The sequence below is a fragment of the Nannospalax galili genome, unplaced genomic scaffold (assembly GCF_000622305.1).
Source record: "Nannospalax galili isolate Female #2095 unplaced genomic scaffold, S.galili_v1.0 scaffold63, whole genome shotgun sequence".
NCBI lineage: Eukaryota > Metazoa > Chordata > Mammalia > Rodentia > Spalacidae > Nannospalax > Nannospalax galili.
This window is the reverse complement of record NW_008355272.1, coordinates 530960-550091: the sequence shown is the minus strand read 5'-3', so window position 1 is coordinate 550091 and position 19132 is coordinate 530960. Positions and strand designations below refer to the sequence as shown.

At 39.2% G+C, this 19132-nt stretch overlaps 1 protein-coding gene across 1 annotated transcript in view; it reads left to right on the top strand.

The window, feature by feature from the left end:
- Agbl1 (ATP/GTP binding protein like 1) overlaps positions 1 to 19132 on the top strand; it is a 912025-nt gene that overhangs the window by 628910 nt on the left and 263983 nt on the right. Inside the window, exon 22 of the mRNA XM_008852348.2 lies at positions 946 to 1109. Coding sequence (XP_008850570.2) covers positions 946 to 1109 — 164 coding nt within the window. The remainder of the gene's footprint in view (positions 1 to 945; positions 1110 to 19132) is intronic.

Genomic DNA, 19132 nt, shown 5'->3' with positions numbered 1-19132 from the left:
TGAGTTTATGTATATACTTTCATGTGGCATAGTCAAACCAGAATCCCTTACTAGTCTTTATTACTTAGTAGCTGTGAGACCTTGGATAAGTTCCTTGGTTTTATGTGTCTGAATCCCCTTTTGTTTGGATTAGAGAAAATTATTATCTACTTCATAGGGCTTTAGTAAAGAACTAGCAATTTCACATTTGTGAGTCTGTAAAAACACGCACAGCAGTTACTACATCTGGTATCTCCTCTCTCTCTCTCTCTCTCTCTCTCTCTCTCTCTCTCTCTCTCCCCTCCCTGAAACAGGGTTTGAGAGATGGTGCCAGTATATAGTCCAGGGCAGTCTAGAACTTATAATCCTCTTGCTGAAGCCTCCCAAGTGAGGGATGGCAGGCATGTGACCCCATATATGGCTGCTGTGCTTATTTTTTAACTATGTGGTCTATACGGAGGAGTCCATGACTTGGTTTTGATTTCATGCATTACCTTGGTACAGCTCAAAAGGTAATTATAGGGAGCCATGTTTTGTTTTCCACTGTTTCAGTATTCCCATACAAGAATTTTCTTTATTCTTCTCCATTGATGGATGAATTAGGGGTAATGTGAATTGTCTCTTAGAAAGATTATCTGTAAACCTTCATAGCCACAATGAACCTCCTTTTCAAAATACTTTGTGACTTTGACTGCCATGGGGCATGCTAATTGATCCCCTGCTACCCATGCCCTTTATCACTTCCTCCAGCTTGTTTTTGTCCCAGGAAACCCATAATGGCCATAGAATATAGATTGAGATCTGCCAACCCATTATGTACATGACAAAATACTTTGGACAGTAACTGATAAGCAAATATCCTCAGTTGCTGTAATAGGCATGTTTCTATGGGTCCCTCTTCCCAATCTCAAATTGCCACCACTCAGTTCACACTAGTAACTATTGACTGTTTTGTTTAACTGGCAGGGCCTACAGTTTGGTACCAGTGAACTGGAGGAGATGGGAGCCATGTTCTGCTTGGGTCTCCTGATTTTGGAACTCAAATCTGTAAACTGTAGCCGTCAGTTCCTGGCTCATGCTGCAACGCTGCTGAATGCAGAAAAAGATGTTCTGGACCATCACCTCCAGAGGTAAGACAAGGGAATGACTTTTGCATTTCTAGTGGAAGTGTCCTGGTTAAGAGGATCAATGAGTCTTTGACATACAGAAAATAAGGATGAGCTGTCAAATGAAGGTAGGTGCAGTTGTGCTCTGAGAAAATTCACACTTGAAACATCACACCTTGTTACTAAAATCCCTTCAAGGCGACACCTGGCATTCTGCCCCCTCTTCTTGCCATCCCCAAAACAAAGCAAGGTGCAAATTCCCCAAACCACAGATTGGAAAATCCTAGGGAGTATATCTGGGCTTCCTAACAGCACAATGGATGAGGGAGTTACAGAGGTGTGGGTGAGGGTGGTCTCGCCTCTACATTGTGGCAGGGACCCTGTAACCTCCCAGTGGCTGCCCAAGATGGCAAAATGCTCCCCTCCCCCCCAGTCCCCTGTTCCTATCCTTAGTCCCTCCCCAATTACAACTCAGGCTAGTTGGTTGGATGGAAGGCATGACTGACTGTCTCTGCCCTCCCTTCCTGTGAGTGTCAACAGTTAAGTTTGTTTGTGGTGATCAGAATAAGTGGATGAATAAAAACCTGAGAAGAAGGCATCTTCCCACAGCTTGCCAGTCTAGCTTGCCAGGCAGAGGACAAGTCCATGAAACCCTCTACTCTATCCTCTGGTTCTTACATTTTTCTGCCATCCACTTCTGCAAGAGTCCCTGAGCCTTGGAGTGGGTGACAGCTGTAGGTTTATCTTTTTTTTTTTTTTTCATTGTGGTGAGACAGTGAACTCTTGGGTCTTTTTATTGTCTATTTTTAATGGACTGTTGGCCCCTTTTGGCAATATTAATCCTACTATAAAATCATAAATAGAAAGAAGCAGGAACATCTAGACAAACATTGACTGTTATTATAACCTAATGTATGGGTGTAAACACAAATGCTTGGATGGGTCCTTAACAGGTACACCATATTCATCTAACAAAACAACTATAGTGACTTCCCCACTGGGACCTATAACTTCTCCTGCCATCAGGTGTTGGCCTGACCTGCAGTACCAGACGTGTGTTTCTTTCCAAGGAGCAGGCCTTACATCCAATTAGAAATTTGTTGGTTGTACATATACTAGTCATGCCACTATTGCATCAGGCACTTCTTGCTTGACATGTGAATCATGCAGCATGTGGATTCCATCATTAGGCAGGACTGTAGGGGACAATTCTACCTCAGCCACTTACATAACACCTTCTGGCAGTATGAAGGCCATCCATCCCAGCTTAGTCCCAGCTTGATCTCTCCTTTACCTGCACTCACATCATGTGGCATCTTCAGTAATAGGACATTAGGAGCTTCTTTTGTTGTGTAAACAACATTACTGGCAATAGCTTTTATCAGTTTGAGGGCCTCCAGGGCCTCTCTGGCCAATGGTTCATAAGGGGCAACCCACCCCTGTTACTGGAATTTTCATTTAACAATTGTACAGTTTTATTTTTATAAGATATATGTTTTCTCTTTGGCATCTATAGGCCCAAGCTGTTGTAGACTTTTCCCAACCAGCCTGGGGGGTATCACTTATGCTTTACTCAATGATAAAGCTCCCAAGAATTCACAGATATATCTGGCCCCTGTGCCCTTTGTGAATTTACTTTCCATCCTGGTTTTTGAAGGTATACCTGATGTCTCCCAAATGGGTTCCACATCTGTAAAATACTCAGAGGATAGCATTATATGCTAAATCAAACAAAACAAGTTCTAACACAGCATGGAAAGATTTTATCCATTTGTATCAATTGTTTTCTCAACAGATCTATGTTGGGTATAATAGCACGGGAGAGAGACAGACATCAACTTAGTTAGTTCTTCAGTTATCTTTTTGGAGCTATTTCATATCCTGGAGTTTTTACATGGAGCCTCCCTGTATTTCCATATCTACGATGAACTCGTTGGGGCTGGCTCAATTTGCCTGACCCTGCACAGGGATAAGGAGGAATAGGACCCCTCTTGCCCCTGTTGTATCTGTTGGTTCCCCGGGTCAGGTAGGCCCTGGGTCTTCTTCCTGGCTGTAGCCATATCTGCTGTCTCTCTATTGAGTACACCTGCCTACTGGGGGAGGCCCTGGCTGGGCAAACTGCCTCTACCCCTAGCATAACCTTTCAGGAGAGAAATGTACCCTATTTAAACTTTGGGAGTCATTATCCACCCCTGGGACAGTTCTTATCTTTAGTATGCTTTCTGTATATGAAATGTTCCTTGGGTTTTAGAGACTTCCAGAAGCTTCTCAGCACAGAATTTGGCTTTTTTCAACTTTTTCTTTAGGAATTTGGGTTAGACACAAATCTTGCCAGAATTTTCCAGTATCTCCTTCTTCACAAAGATCCTGCCCCACTATGGAACTAAGCAAAGCCATTAAAGCTCCATACTAATCGAGGTCCCTACTGAATCAAGTTCTTCTTTAAGTCCCTGGTGAATACAATCCTATCTGACCCAGTGAACTGGGCATCATACATTGCTTTTCTCATATATAGTTATCTCAGTAATACCTGTCCCTCCTCTATTGTCCTCCAGCATGGGAATCTCCATTGGAGATGGCCAAGTATCTCTAATGGCTTTTACAAGCCAGTATATCAGAGACTGATTCCCCCTGTACTGTCTCAGGTTATGTAGCCTATGTCTCAAGGAAGGATGGGTAATTATGTTGTTCAACTTTAATGCTTCTGTAGCACTTAAACTAATATCATTTGGTCCCATGTTCCATATCCTCACAAGGTGGTGAGGGCTCCTTCACTGTTTGCTTGAAAGTCTTCCCTAGTTCCAACAGCTCCAGTGTGGCATGTTCTCTGATTGCTATAGTCTCTCGCACTGGACCATTGTTAAGGCCTTCATCAGCATGCTGAAACATGGATTTTTCAACAGTCAAGTTTGTTTGTGGTGATCAGAGCAAGCAGGTGAATCCAAACCTGGGAAGAAGGCATCAGTCCATAGCTTACCAGTCTAGCTTTCCAAGTGGAGGACAAGTCCATGCTACACACCTGTGTCCTATTGAAGAGGTGGAGGATGCTGCCTGCTTGTACGCAAATCTATAAATATAAAACTTCATTTTGTGATTTATATTTATAAATATATTATTAGTATATATTGATTATATTGATTATGATTATGTTTGGTGACACACTTTAACACATACAGATGCGTTTTGCCAGTTGCTTTCGTATATGCCTAACAATGACATACTTTTACCTATCATTCTACTTTAAACAAGGGAAGGGCCTCATTGGCAATATGTAGACACTTATGGGTTAGTGTCTCTTTCTCATACAGCACTCGTACTGAGTTAGAGGAAGATTTATCATTGGCCAAGAGAACCTGACTCATGTGGCAGAAAGATAACGTCTGAGAACTTAGCATCATTAGCAAGTCAACGGAAGGAGGAGCATTATCCAAATTAGCCTTTTGAGGTCCTTTCCTATAGACAAATATTTTAGCCTTGACCAGAATAAATTCAGGGACAAGAAGGGAAAAAATAATGGGCATATGTGAGAAGAGAGGACCAGGAGGCGCCAGAGGCTCCAAGGCAATGGGACAGATGGGGGATTCACTGACTGTTGGTAAATGAAGCATCTGACCATGCACTTCATATGTAAAGGCAGATAGAAAAAGCATTAATAGGAACTGAGTCTTACTTCCAGCTCACTTTCATTAGTTTTCCTTTTCTTACTGTTAGCTGGGACTTCTCACCAAACGGCTAGTCAAGCCTAGAAAGATCTAATAAGCATACATTAAAACTATTCTGGAAGTCCCTGTTTCTTTGGGACTTAATTGCCTAAATGCAGTAATTAGCTTGCTCATCACAGAGTGCTAGATCACAGGCATAGAGACTTAAGTAAATCCAGACCTCCTTCCTCCTTAGAGATGCTGACACTCTTTTCAATTGTTTTGACATCACAACGGCTTCTGTCTGCCCCTGCTCCTTCAATACCCTCAGCACCCAAAGCCTGGGTATGTTTAGCATTATTGCAGAGTTTTCAGATCTCCCTCAACAGCAAGTGCATCTACCTGCCGGGGCTTATATTTCCAATTGTCTTTTTAATCTTCTCCCTTGCTAAGTTATCTTGGGTTTAGGCATCTCTGAATTTTCTTCCTCGCCTTGCCCTCTGCCCTCAGCTGTTCATTGAGGGAAGACTGAGCAGAACTGGCATTGCTCGCTTTCCTGAATTGATTCTGCCCATCTGTTTGATCCAATGCAGTGAGGATTAGTTGCCTGTAAACTAGAACAAGAAGAAATCTATCAAAGAAATGCCTTTTCTAATTCAAGTCTAAAGAATTCAATGTCAGGCTTTGAATACAATAGCTGCTGTGTAGGTTGTCATAACATAGTTCTAGCTGCCTCTGGTCCAAAGACACTGAAGCTCAAGGTCTTCCCCTGACCTCTGTCTCTTCCCTGGCTAACACAGCAGCTTAACGACTGGATGCCTCAACAAAGAATATGATTAAAATGATGCTTTGGAATATATTTGAATTACCCCAGATATTGTTTTCAGTAGAAAGCAGCAAGGGAGAAACTATTTCACCCAGTTATTAAAATCACAATAATACTCTCCTATAATGTAGTAGTTGATCAAAAACTACTTAGATGACCTGAAGACTACATAATTTGGGGGAAACTCACTTTGGAAGTTTTTTGACTCTAAAATATTCAACAAATTCATACTCTTTAAAGGATGACAAAGGGGAAGGTAATAAAATAGAATCTGTTGATTTGAAACCAACAACAGGCTGTTTGAGTGCTACTTGATTAGTTTCTATCCAATGAATAGTGTTAAATCAAGAAATATAATAATTCACAGAGCAAATTATAGGATTTCACTCAAAACCAGGATTTTATAGGAAATACTTGTCACCAGCTCTCTGTATGTTTTATTTAATTTTTTATAAGAAAGAAAAAATTTGTGTATGTATGTGTATGTATGAGTATGTGTGGGGGGTACATGTGTGGTGTGTGCACGTGTATGGAGGGTATATGCCTGCCCACGTACATGCATGCTGAATCCAGAGGATCTCTGATGTCCTGTTGTATATTCTCTGCCATATTCCCTTGAGACAGGAGATCATCTGGCAACTAGCAATCTCCAAGAATCCTCTTGTCTCTGCCTTCCACAGTTCTGGGCTTATAGGTGTATATAGCCATGCCTGTCATTTACATGGGTTCTGGGAATTTGAACTCACATCCATATGCCTGCCAGGCAAGTGTGCTTAAGCACTAAGTCCCTCTCCATATGTTTGAGATCTGTGTCAACCTTCCCATATCCTGCCTCTTCTTTGCGTATGATAGGGTTTCCACTATGCTTTTAAAAAATTGCTATTGTATTCTAAGATTTAAAAAAAGTCTGCCTTAAAGAAATGCAACAATGTGGCATTTAAAGCCCAAGCCTCCAGAGACAGCATTAACCCCTGGGGACTGACCTGCTGGAAAGGGAATATGTCGTCAGGCAGTTGGACATCTTGTTTTCTGACAAAAGGTTTCATGCCTCATTTACCATAAAAACAATTAAGACTGTAGTAGTCAACATCAACTCGGCATCCTTCAGGAGCAGGGAACAATGAGTTTGCAGGATGAAGTGAAGCCCATGTGCTCTTTGCTTTCTGTTTATTTATTTATTTTTGTCACCCTCATCTTCCCAGTTGTTCATTTAAGAAATATCTGCTGATTCCTTAAAGCACCTTTTGATCTTCTTTCCTTTCCTCTTCCTTTCTCCTTCCTCTCAGTCTTCTCCCTGAAATACTCCTGTGTACAGTGCAGGGATGCTAAGCTCTTCCTCTGGAGGAACCATTTATCCATTGTGACAGGTCTTTTGCAAAGTCATTTAACAGTTTTGTGGAGTCAGCCACTGTTCATCTCGATTTGTATCCCTCCACTGCTTCTTGATCTTCGCAGCTGAGCAACCCTATCTCCATTTGTCCCACCATTAACAAATAGCAGGAGAATTCTCTCTGCCTCAACACTAACTCAGTATCTCGCGTATTCTCCCAATCACAGATGGGAAGCTTTAGTCTGACTATCCTTAGTACTTACATAGAGAAAAGTTGTTTGGTGGTTTCTTTAGTTTGATGGGACAATACTAAAACCCAAAACTCTTACACAGACCTTAGAAAAAATATTTCTACTTATTTGTATGCATGTGTGTTCCTGTGTGTATGTGTGTGTGTGTGGGGGGGGTATACTTGTGTGAGTTGCAGGCAAATGACAGAAGACAACCTTAGATGTCATTCCTCTGGATTGACACTGATCACATTGCTTTGAGAAAGCATCTCCCATGGGCCTGGGACCTGTCCCATAGGCAAGGCTGGCAAGCCAGTATGCCCCAAGGATCCTCCTGTCTCTGTATTCCAAGTGATAGGATTACAAACATGTACCATATAGATTGTAGGGATAGCACTGAGGCCCTCATGCTTTCAAAGCAAGCACTTTACTAAGTAAGTCATCTCCCTAGTCCTAGGAAAAATAATAGTTTTAATAGTTAAAGAGACCTGATTTTTCGTTTTAAAATATAGTTTCATTTTTCAAGTCAGAAAACAGAATTTGGAAGACACAAAAAGCACTGCAACCCTGTGTTTAGTTATCCAGGTAATCACCCTCAAGATTCACAGTGAACATATTTACACCATATAATTTCTTTCACATTTCCTACCCCTGTATACTTTCATGTTCAAAATAATCTGCCCTAGCCATTCCAGGTAGAGCACCTTTAATCTCAGCTACTTAGGCAGCTGAGACAGGAGAACTGAAAGTCAAGGCAAACCTGGAGTATACAGCAAGCTGAAGGCCAGCCTGAACAACATAATGAGATCCTGTCTCAATATGAAACATGAAAAAGAGGACTAAGTTTGGAGATAAGCAGTAGGGGGGCTCATCTGGTGTGGACAAGTCTATAGGTTTAATTCCCAGTACATAAATAGTTAACTGTCACCAATTAGTAATGTTGCACATATTCAGATTCATATGCATCTAGCTATATTTTCATTTTATAGCCTGTGTTATAGTCTGTTCTATTATCCTAAAAGGAATACATAGTTTTTAAAAAATTATAGCATTGTGATACACACATCTGATATTGAACGTAATGCCTCATTAGTATTTGCTTTAGAAAGTGCTTGGTATGTTCCCTCCTTTCTCTTCACTAATGAATTCTTTAAGTTAACTGTCTAAACGTGATTCCCTGAGATTTGAACTTGAATTATATTAAAAGTATAGATGTACTTGGTCTATTGCCTATTCATATTGTCAAATTTGATACTCCTGCCTACTCATCCAGGCCTTTGATGGTCCCATTTTGTTCTCTTTTCATGTGATTCCTTGATAAGTCAGCATAAGCTTTTAGCTTATTTTATTACCCAGACAACTGCCATTTTCCTTACATTTTCTAAGTTATTATTATAGCTATAGATGAAAATTCTCCATTAATTTTATATTTATTTGTAATGTCTCTGAATTCTCTACTTATAACTAAATTTTTAGTTTTTTTTTTCCAGATAGACATTGTTTTGGAGACAGGGTCTCCCTGTGGTCTCAACTGGCCTGGAACTTGCTATGTAGAGCATGTTGGCTTAAATCTCACAGAGATTCACTTGCCTCTGCCTCCTGAATGCTAGGATTAAAGGTGTGTGCCACCCTACCCAGCCCTTTTTCTTTTAAATGTGTAGATGTGTGTATGTATGATGTGTGTGTGTACTTAAGATGTTTGTGTGCATGTATATGTGTGTTTATGTGTATAGGTGCATTTGTGTAGAAGTCAGAGGACAACTTTTAGAAGTTAGTTCTTTCCTCCCGCCATGTCGAAATTTGACAGAGGAGAATAATGGGGTCCAGATAGCAGAAGGAATCTAAATACAATAAAAAGTACTGCATGACATTTATAAAATTCATTTAGAAAAGGAAAAATGCTATATAAAGAAATGACTATTTCTCCTAATTAAGAAAGACAATTACAGGACTGGAGATATAGCTCAGTGGTTAAAAACACTGGCTGCTCTTGCAGAGGACCCAGGTTGATTCCCAGCAACCACATGGTAGATAAAACTGCCAGTAATTCCAGTTCCAGGGGAATCTGACACCTTCTGACCTTCCTGGGCATTGCACAATATGGATGCACATACATGCAAGCAGGCAATACACTCATACACATAAAATTCAAAAAAAATTAAATAGAATGTCAATCATGTTAGTTGATTTTCTGATCATAAACAATTCTTAAATTTCTAAGGAAAAGATATTTGGCTATGGCTTAAAATATTCTTTTAGAGAGAAACTTTATTATTTATGTGTTTAGGAGTTTTTGTGTGTGTTTGTAAGAGTAACTCTGTGCTTGGTCTGCTATCCTTTGAAAAAGACAGAATACTTTAAATTCCTTATGAGTACTTTGAGCTTATATTATAAACGTTGTTATTTATTTCATTTTTTACTATGTATGAATGTTTTGCCTGCAAGTATGTTAAGTGTATTACATGCGTGCAATGCCTGAAGAGGCCAGAAGGGGACATCAGATCCCCTAGAACTGGAGTTAATGGACAGTTGTTAGCTACCATGTGGATTTTGGAAACCAAACCCGGGTCCTCTGCAAGAGCAGCCAGTGCTCTTAACTGATGAGCCAGTTCTTCAGTCCCCATGTATACATTGTAAAACCATGAGTCTTGTCTATTTGAAACAAAAGTCATTTTCTTCTCCCTCTTCTTTTCTCCCTCTCTTCCTCCCTTCCTCCTTATTCTTTCTTTTGTTCATGTTTTAGAGCTTTCTAATTGCTTTTGATTTTGAAACCTCATGTCTCAATTGTGTGCTAAAAATGATTCCATCCCAAGTCCTTGATTTTATTCCCTGGAGTGATTGATACTTGTTTTCTAACTTCTGTATTATTTTCTCTTTTCATTTTTCTTTTCTTTTTCTCAAATTCATCAAATTGTAGGCATGTACTTACAGCTTGGACTCCCAAATTCATTGTCTGCACCCAGGGTTATCCTCTTGGTTGATCGTATATTCTACCATCAATGACATCACATAGTTGTTTCATTGTAGATATTTTCATCAATTTCCATTTTACCCAAGTTGATAAAATTACCAGTTTTTTCCACTTGAATCTGTTTATCTTTTTATTTGCCACACCATAGATGGATTTTTAAAATAAATTCCCTGATACACTAACATGGAATTCCTAATGTTCATTCTGTGTCTATGGTTGTTTGTTTCTCAAAGTGCCCTGTTGCTGTGCTGTGGAGAACGGCATTTGCCTCCTTTTGCAGTGCAGAATGTTTCTCCAGCTCTGGGCTGTTACCGCTTGCCTTCTTCATTTTCCAGGTTTTTTTTTCCATCACTTTTTGTCTGTTACTCTTTCAATCAGTAGAACTCTCTCAAGTAAACTAATTGCTCAGTAACCAAGAGTTTACAAATTCTTTTAACTCTTTTATAGTGTAGCTGAATGTAGCATTTACTTTGCTTTACTTGGTTGTGATCTGAGAGAGCAGAGTTGGGGTGACTGCATTGGGGAGCTCAAGGAAAGAGGAAATGGGAAAACCAGTGAGGATGCACAGTGATAACACAACATCAGCAATGGGCCAAAGTGAGGAAGCTAGAATCTGGAAAAATGGTAACCCGAGACGTACTGTGGTATCATTAAAAATGGAAATCTCTGAGATTCAATTAGCACTAATTATATCATTCTAAATTAATCCAAATTGCATGGCGATTCTGATGATACCTCTCTGACTATCTTCTGGCACACTGATTCCTAGGGTGCATAATATATCAGAATATTCTTGGCTTCATTCTGTAGTTGCAGGGCAAAAAATGCTGTATGGAAGGAAGTATTTGAATGGGACTCAGCACTGGGATCTTTGGAGATTGTGAAGATCACAGCATGCTTTAAAACACCAAATGGCTCCCTAATTTGTCAGGGAAATGAACCAGATTAGCTAGGAAGAAATGCCAATCTTAGAACAGGAAATCAAGAACATGAACAAAGCAACCTTGTTATATCAGTAGTTAAATAAGGAAACAAAATCCTTTTTGTACAATTTTATGCTGATTCTTCTACAATAAATAAATTATAATGAAAACTGAATGTTAGTGTGTCTATGAGAAAACAGGCTTAATATCACACAGCTCTCTGCAAATTGGTTTACTTTCCTCTAGAGAGTAACTTGACAGTATGCAGGAAGGTCTATAAAAACCTCTCACTCGATACATTTCCAGCTTGCAGAATACCTCCCAAGAAAACAAACACAACTGGAAATAATATTTAATGTGTAGGTGTTTACAGAAACAATGCTATATTTCCAAATAATTTTAAATAACCTAAATTTCTAGCTGTCAAAAAATTTTAAAAAGAAAACTTTATTGAAAAATTGTCTAGCATATTTTGAAATGATGAAAATAAGGAGTAACTCACTGCAGAGATAATAATAATATAAAAATTTATTAGGGCCTTACTGTGATCTATACGATTGAGCATCTATAATTATTCTCAATTACGTAAATGATTCTTTATGGCAATTGTTTACCATCCGCATTTCCCTTTTGTTTTTATTTCTTTACATTCATGTGTGTGTGTGTGTGTGTGTGTGTGTGTGTGTGTTTGTGTCTGTGTTTGTGTGTGTGTGAATGTGGTGTGCATTTGTGTGTATTTGTCGTCCCTGTGTGTGGGTCACTGAAACAGGGTCTCTCAGTCGAGCCTAGAGCATGTGGATAAGGCCAGTCTAGCTAACTGTGCTGGATAGCTTTAGTGTCAACTTGACACACCTGGGTTGAGGGAGCCTCAATTGGGAAATTGCCTCTATTGGGCTGGCCTGTGGCCATGTCTGAAGGGCACCTTCTTGATGAGTGATGTGGGAGTGCGCAGCCCACTGTGGGTGGTGCCTGTGTTGCATAAGAAAGCAGGCTGAGCAGGGGCCAAGGGAGCAAGCCAGTAAGCAGCTTTCCTCCATGGCCTGTGCTCCAGCTTCTGCCTCTAGGTTCCTGCCCTGAGTTTCCACCTTGGGCTCCCTGATGAACTGCGACCTGGGAGATGTAAGCTGAATAAACCCTTTCCCCCCCCAATCTGGTATTGGTCAGAGTATTTTGTCACAGCAATGAAGAAACAAACTAGGACACTAACCATCTTGCCTAGCACAGCCTTTTCCCTCTGAATGCTGGACTTCCATACTCCAGCATTTGCAGCTGTACTAGAGGTCCAAGTCCTGTCTTCATGCTTGCTGCTTGCACTTTAACTGCAGAGCCAGCTCCCCAATCCCTAGGAAATCGAGTTTTAGGGATGTTCAGAAATGTACAACATATGAGGAAACTTTGAGAGACTCAGATGGGGTTTTTTAGTCTGTTTCTAACTCCGAGGTTCAGATTCTTATTCTTTGTTCTATTCAGTCATTCAAAAGATAAATGAAAAAACCAGCAGGATGATTAATGGTCTATGCACACGGATTGTTACTTTAGCATCTTGCAAAAGCACTGTCAGAACTGAGGGGTGCTAAATGCCTAATTTAGACTAATTCAAGTTTATTAATTTCCTTTCTCTGTAAAAATTCCTGAAAGTTCGTGTTGAGTATTAACAAAATTTAAAATTGAATGACTGGGGTTCATTTTGACCCATAAATTTCCTTTGACTGTTTCAATGTTATTCAAAAAAGTTCTGTATATGCCACCATAGGCTCAATATGTCATAACCTGTGAGGTTAATAACTCAGAAATGAAAATGGTTATGGACAAAAAGAAAGTGTTTTTCTTTTTTATATTGATTTTGCAAAATTTTTCTTCCTAATTATAGCCATGAAAGCGAATCTATGGGAGTTCGACTTCACAAGCACCACTGTGGGAGCCCAGGTATTCTAAGACATCCACTGGGTTTCTAGGTGTACTTAAGTGGCTTACTCATGCAGGTCTCTGCTGGGTTTCATTCTCCTATGCCTCAGGCTCAGCCAAATGAATGGCTTGTCTCTTGCCTATGAATCTATAGATATCTGAAAATAGAACAGGCTACCAGGCCCTGGAGGAGGATTTCCATCACAAACCCATTCTCCCTACTCTCCCTGTCAGTGGCATACCTTACCTTGGCTTTTGTTTTTATTGGTTCTTAAAAACTGAAAGCAGAATTAAGAAAGACCCTGGAAGTATTTGCAAACAGGAGAGATTTTTTAAAAAGATTTTATTTTTATTATAATTGTGTGTATGTGTGAGTGTCTATGCATGTGCCTGCAGTGTCTGTGGGTGCCAGAAGAGCATGTCAGATCCTGTGGAGCTGAAATTGTTAAGTGGTTGTGAGCTGACTGAAGTGGATGCCAAAGCCATGGAAACATCATTTGGGGGGGGGGAGAGAAAGAGCATGCTAGAGTGAGCAAGAGAGAGAAGGAGGGAGAGAGAGAGCGAGCACAAGAGAGAAAGGGAGAGAGGGAGAGGGAGATTGGTTTTATTTAAGAAAGCTTCAAATAATCTATCATGTGTGGCCTAACTTCAAAGCCTTTTCATAAATTTTTAGAACTTAGTACCTTTCCTTTTATTCTCATCTAATTATCATATCTTTTTCTTTATTAAGTGCTTCCAGAACTCCTGTGGTGCTGCCCAAAAGCTAGCCCTTTAGTAGTAGGGTTCAAAGCCATTGCACCTATTAGAGTTTATTTACCAGATGTGGTAGAGAAAAACAAAAGTATGTGTGTAACATGAAAGGAAAGGAAGGAGAGGAGAGGAGAGTGAGCGGGACGGTGAGAAGGAGGGAGGGAGGGAAGCATAAATAGAAAGAAGGATAAGGGGATGAAGGAGAGGGAAGGAGAACAGGAAGGGGAAAAGCTACTGCACAGGCAAATCTCAAAAGTCATGATATGAAAATTAAGGATTGGGATAAAGAATCAGACAGTTTACACTTTTGAGTTATAAGATTTTGCCTTGGACAGCTGTGATGTGGGAAGAAGAGGGTGGTTTCTCAGTTCCTATGCACAAGAGTAACTTCTTTCTGATTTATTTATCCTAGCCAGTTGCCAAGTATCTCCTCTGAGTAGGAAAGCAAAGTAGAGGTAAAGAAACTCAAATGTGAAATATTCCACCATATCTTTCATTGTCACACATCTCTGTGAAGTCTTTGCTTTAGTACCAGTTCTAGTCTTGATGGCAAGTATGTGCCTCAGCTCTCAGCAGCCTCAGGTCTGGTTCAGAGTATTTCTACTGATCACAGTCTCTGTGACTCAGGCCAAGAGGTTTCTAGAATTTCATAGCTTTAAAATTAAATATCTCAGGGGTGAGAAAATGGCTTAACAGGTAAAGGTGCTTGTTGTTAAGCTAATAATCCTAGTTCGATCCCTGGAATACTCAGGGTGGAAGGAGAGAACTTCCTACTGCAAGTTGTCCTCTAACTTCTACATACATGTTGTGACATGAATTCCCCTGCCAAACACAAAATAAATAAATGCAAAAAAAGTAGGTTAAATTTCTCAAAATTCCTTTCAGCTCTAAAGTTGTTACATTAATTCTCAAACTTACGGGTACTCACATCTTCTCTCATTATCGTATGATATGGAAAGCAAAGCAGTATTATGCTAATGCCATAAAGCTTGTGCAGTATGGACTGCAAAGGGAGTTTTGTGCTGGGCATGGTGGCACACACCTTTAATGACATCACTCAGTAGAGAAAGGTGAAATGATTTCTATGAGTTTAAGGCCAGTCTGGTCTACATAGCTGGACCCAGGGATATACAATGAGACCCTTTCTCAATAGGAATATAATAAATGGTTATAATATTGGCAGTGTGTGGGTAGCAGAAAGGAATACAGACAAATGATGAGAAAAAGAGAGGTAAATAAAGACGCATGCTTAGCACTAGATGTCTTAGATATTGAGGACATAACATAATGCAGGAAGATGACAAAGCAAGCCAGCATCAGGGGTAGAAATAGTGCAAGATATGCCATTAGAAAGGGCTTCAGTATTCTTATTAGGAACTGTTTTGTTCCAAGGGGAGGATGCTTTGGGAGAAAGGATTTGTGATATAACTCTTACACAGGTTTGTGGTACTTAAACCAAAAGTATGTCCTGGTAACAAAAAAGAAATTTCAGCCACGGAAGAGCTCATCATGAACTTACTGATTCTATTTGTGGTAAGAGATTAGCTGATTAGAAAATGGATAATTTAGTACAAGCCAATAATGTTTCAGTACAATGGAAATGAAAATTAAATTAAGGCCAATGCATTTGTGATGACTTGGCACTCATCACTTTGCTATGCAGCTTTGATTCAAGGAAGACCACTACTTCCCTGGGCTTTGCCAGTATAGAACAAAATAAATACAAAGAAAAGATGGAATAATGGTAACTGAACACTTGAACACGTGATGACGAGAGAGTGTGCATTACCTAAAGAAGCCCTTAGGGAGCCAGTAATCTTATTATCATTATTAACAGTTCTTATGTAGAGAAAGGAAAGGTAACCTAGCCTGTAATATGTTTGACAAAAAAAATCAAACAATTAGGAGATTGAGCACAATTTTGTGCACAGGTCAATGAATTAAAATTTCTTCTTTTTATGAAACATACTACAAATTATTCTAAAATATATACATAAATTCTCTTAGCAAATAATTTACATAAATCACTGTTCTTCCACCAAGTAACTTGCTTCTCTAAGGATAATACAAAAGTCAAGTTCAGTATTCCACAGTCAGGAATCATATATGAAAATAAATCCCAATATTTGTAATACTTGATAGATACTAAAGCAAGTAGGAAAAGAATAGCTGATTTGACTTTGCTGTTGTTCTGGCTTATGTAGGAATATCCTAGAGAAACCTAAGCTCATTATCCTGCTCTAAGGAAATGATACACAGTTGTCTTTTAGGTCTGCCCAATATCAGCTGTTGAAGGTTTGCCTTAGACTAGAGCGACACAGCCTGTGACCTTATCAATGATGCAATGAGGACCTAGAAGACACATTCATCTCAAAACCTGACCATGGTATAGCCACTCATGCATTGCTGCTCTGGGAAATAAACATTAAGAATTGGGTTTTCTTATCAGATAAACAGGAGTTAGTTAATTGCACTGGTAATAACAACAACAATAACAGTCAATGCCTATTGGTTGCTTAGCTTTGCCAAATAATGCTCTCAATTAATATTCATATGAACTATAAAAACTTCCCACTAATATTAGCAAGATATAACTGTTATATCCCCATTATACAGAGGTTAAATAAAGGCATAGAACATTTAAGTAACTTGCCTAAAGTCTTGTAACTTGTAAAGGATGGAACTGAAACTTAGACCATGACAAGGGGATTCTGGGACCAATGTTCTCAACCACTGTGTCAGCTTGAACAAGGAAGAGCAAGTGGTTTATGAACATCATCCAGTCTCTTTGTTTCTACACCAGGCAGGTTCTCGTAGAGAAAGCAGGTTTCATTTTATGAATTGAGAGTGTAAATGGTGTAAAACGGGAAGGAGATACATGTACCACGGAAAAGACTGGTAATAAACACGAGGATTCTGTGAAGAATTACCCATCTGTGCCAAAGTGGGCCATTTCAGGAGCTGTCCAGAAGATGCTTTGGATTCAAGAACTCCCAGGGTATTCTTTCTGTTTGCTTTCTGTCAGACTTTCTAAAGGACAGTTTCTAAAGAAACTGCTGTCACCTACCCCTGTCTTCTGTAGTCTTGGGAAATGTGACTAGCCAAGGTTAAGCAAGAAGATGGTTAGATGCTCACATCTGCTGTGTACCCACCCATCTGTCACAAATACCCCACTGGAATAAAAGCTTCCTTTTTGCTTCCAAATCTGACAGATATAAAGACTAATATGGGAACTTGGAGAAATAGAAAGAAGAGTCACAATTATTACATGGCTTCATACTGTACAATATTTTAATGCAGTCATCAGTGATTTTTGAAAACCTACAATCTGCAAACATATAGATGTATGACTTCAAAATAGAACTGTGACAGGTGCACTTATACACATGCAGGCAATACACTCATATGCATAAAATAAAAAAATAATAAATAAAATATTTTAAAATTAGAAGTGTGAGTGACTTGTGGATGAAGCACAGGCTGAGTTTGCTTCAAGATTACTGAAGACTGCAGCAACTGGAGTATTTAAGTCATGACATTTTTAGCTTCTACTATATAATGTAAATTATTGTAGTTTTTTATTCTTCATTACATTCAGATATTTCTGTTTTTATTCATGACAACTCTGTGAAGACTTGTCAGTGGAAACTGTATTGGTGAGAGTGGGATTCATAGACATGGGCAGTCAGAGCTGCACTATCTCCATTGGGGATTCATCATTGATGTTGCAAGCACAATCCCCTACATCCAGAAGGAGGATTGATACTCCATAGGTAGTAAAAAGTTGGCGTCTTCCTTCAGACTTCAAATTTTGTTTCTGGCATAAATAAGAATTAGGAATATTATATTCCCTATAGAAGTTAGCATATATGAGGCCAATACTAGCAGAAATAAACATTCATCTTGTTTATATTTCATGCATAAATGCATCTATAGGGAAAACACACACTTGGTCTTGCAGGTGACTGATGCTCTGAAAGGGAGGCTTTTCCTGGCCTCAAAAATTCTTTTCTTCAGTGTCTTAAGAATAATATTAAGTTAGTAACTGCAAGACTTTTGGTTTGATCCTCAGTAACACACACACACACACACACACACACACACACACAATATTGGGATGGGGGAGGAAGAAGAGATCATGGAAAGGAAGTGAGGAGAGGGTGATTAGGAAAGAAGGAAGGGAAAACAGAAGAAGCTTGCCTTAAAGGAACAGAGATCAATTGAGAAATTTTATTCATCTGAATGAATTCAGGTTTCCCAGAATGTTTGAGTTAAATTGCAATTGTGAAAGAATACACAACTTAGATCCTCAAATTATGTCCAGAATCTTTGAGGAGGCATGTTTGCAAAAAGATTGGATGAATATTCTTACTTTTCAAAACTGAAAAAGTGGCAGTTTCCAAATGCGGGTAAGTGAATATCATGCAAAGATGAGCAAAACGTATGGGTTGTCAAGAAACATCTGCTACATAGTTTTCCAAGTGGGCACCAGGAAAAGCCAACAACTATCCTTCAAGATAAAACAACACTCAAACAGACCCCATTTTAGTTTAATTCTAGTGCTGTACATTGAATTGCATACCCTTAATATTTGATGAATTTGACATATAATGCATATCCTCATGAGTGATCCCAGCAGTAAAAAATTATAATGATTCCCCCAGGTGGTATTCAGTTCTTTGTAATCTATTCCTAGCTCAACTCTGGCATCACCAGACAGCTCTGGTTTGCTTTCTCTTCTTCACCTTGCTCTGCACCTCCAGAATTTTTATATGAATGGAGATGCCAAGCACATACTCTTAGTTTACTTAGACTTTTAATTCCTGGATCACAATGATTTAGAGGTTTATTAGTATTCTAACAAAAACTTTAATTTTTGTAAGTGACTTAGCAATAAATTGAAGACATGTAGAAAAAAATCTAGATTTCAGCTGATTTTCTGTTTCACTAACAGTCTGAGTTTCATCAGTTCTAAATTAATTTTTTTCTCTAGTTGTTCACTCTGCTTGGTCTGCCCTTCCTGTGTCTGGTCGCATGGCTGGCTCTTCCTTGACATTAGGTCTCAGCTTAAATGTCATAATCTCATCTTCAATTTCCACCATCTCAGCAAGACTTCTCATGACCATGCTGCCTAAAGTGGCATTCTTAGACGCCACTACTGTGATAACTCCAATTTCATACTCTCTGTCTTTTCTACCTAGAATGTACAGGGAATCAGAGAAAGAACTTGCCTCATTTAAAACCAAATCCCTAGGTCTTAGAGCAATGCATGACACATAGGAAGTAGTCAATAAATAAATAAATGAACAAATAAAACTTTGCTAAGCTTCTCATTACAGGTTTATGGAAAAACATGTAGATTTGTGAGCTGAAAAGTAGTATAGTTAGTGTAATTGCTATTAAATGAGGGAATGGACTCAAATATCTATTGATTAATGAATATTTTGAAATATGGATGGGGATATATCACA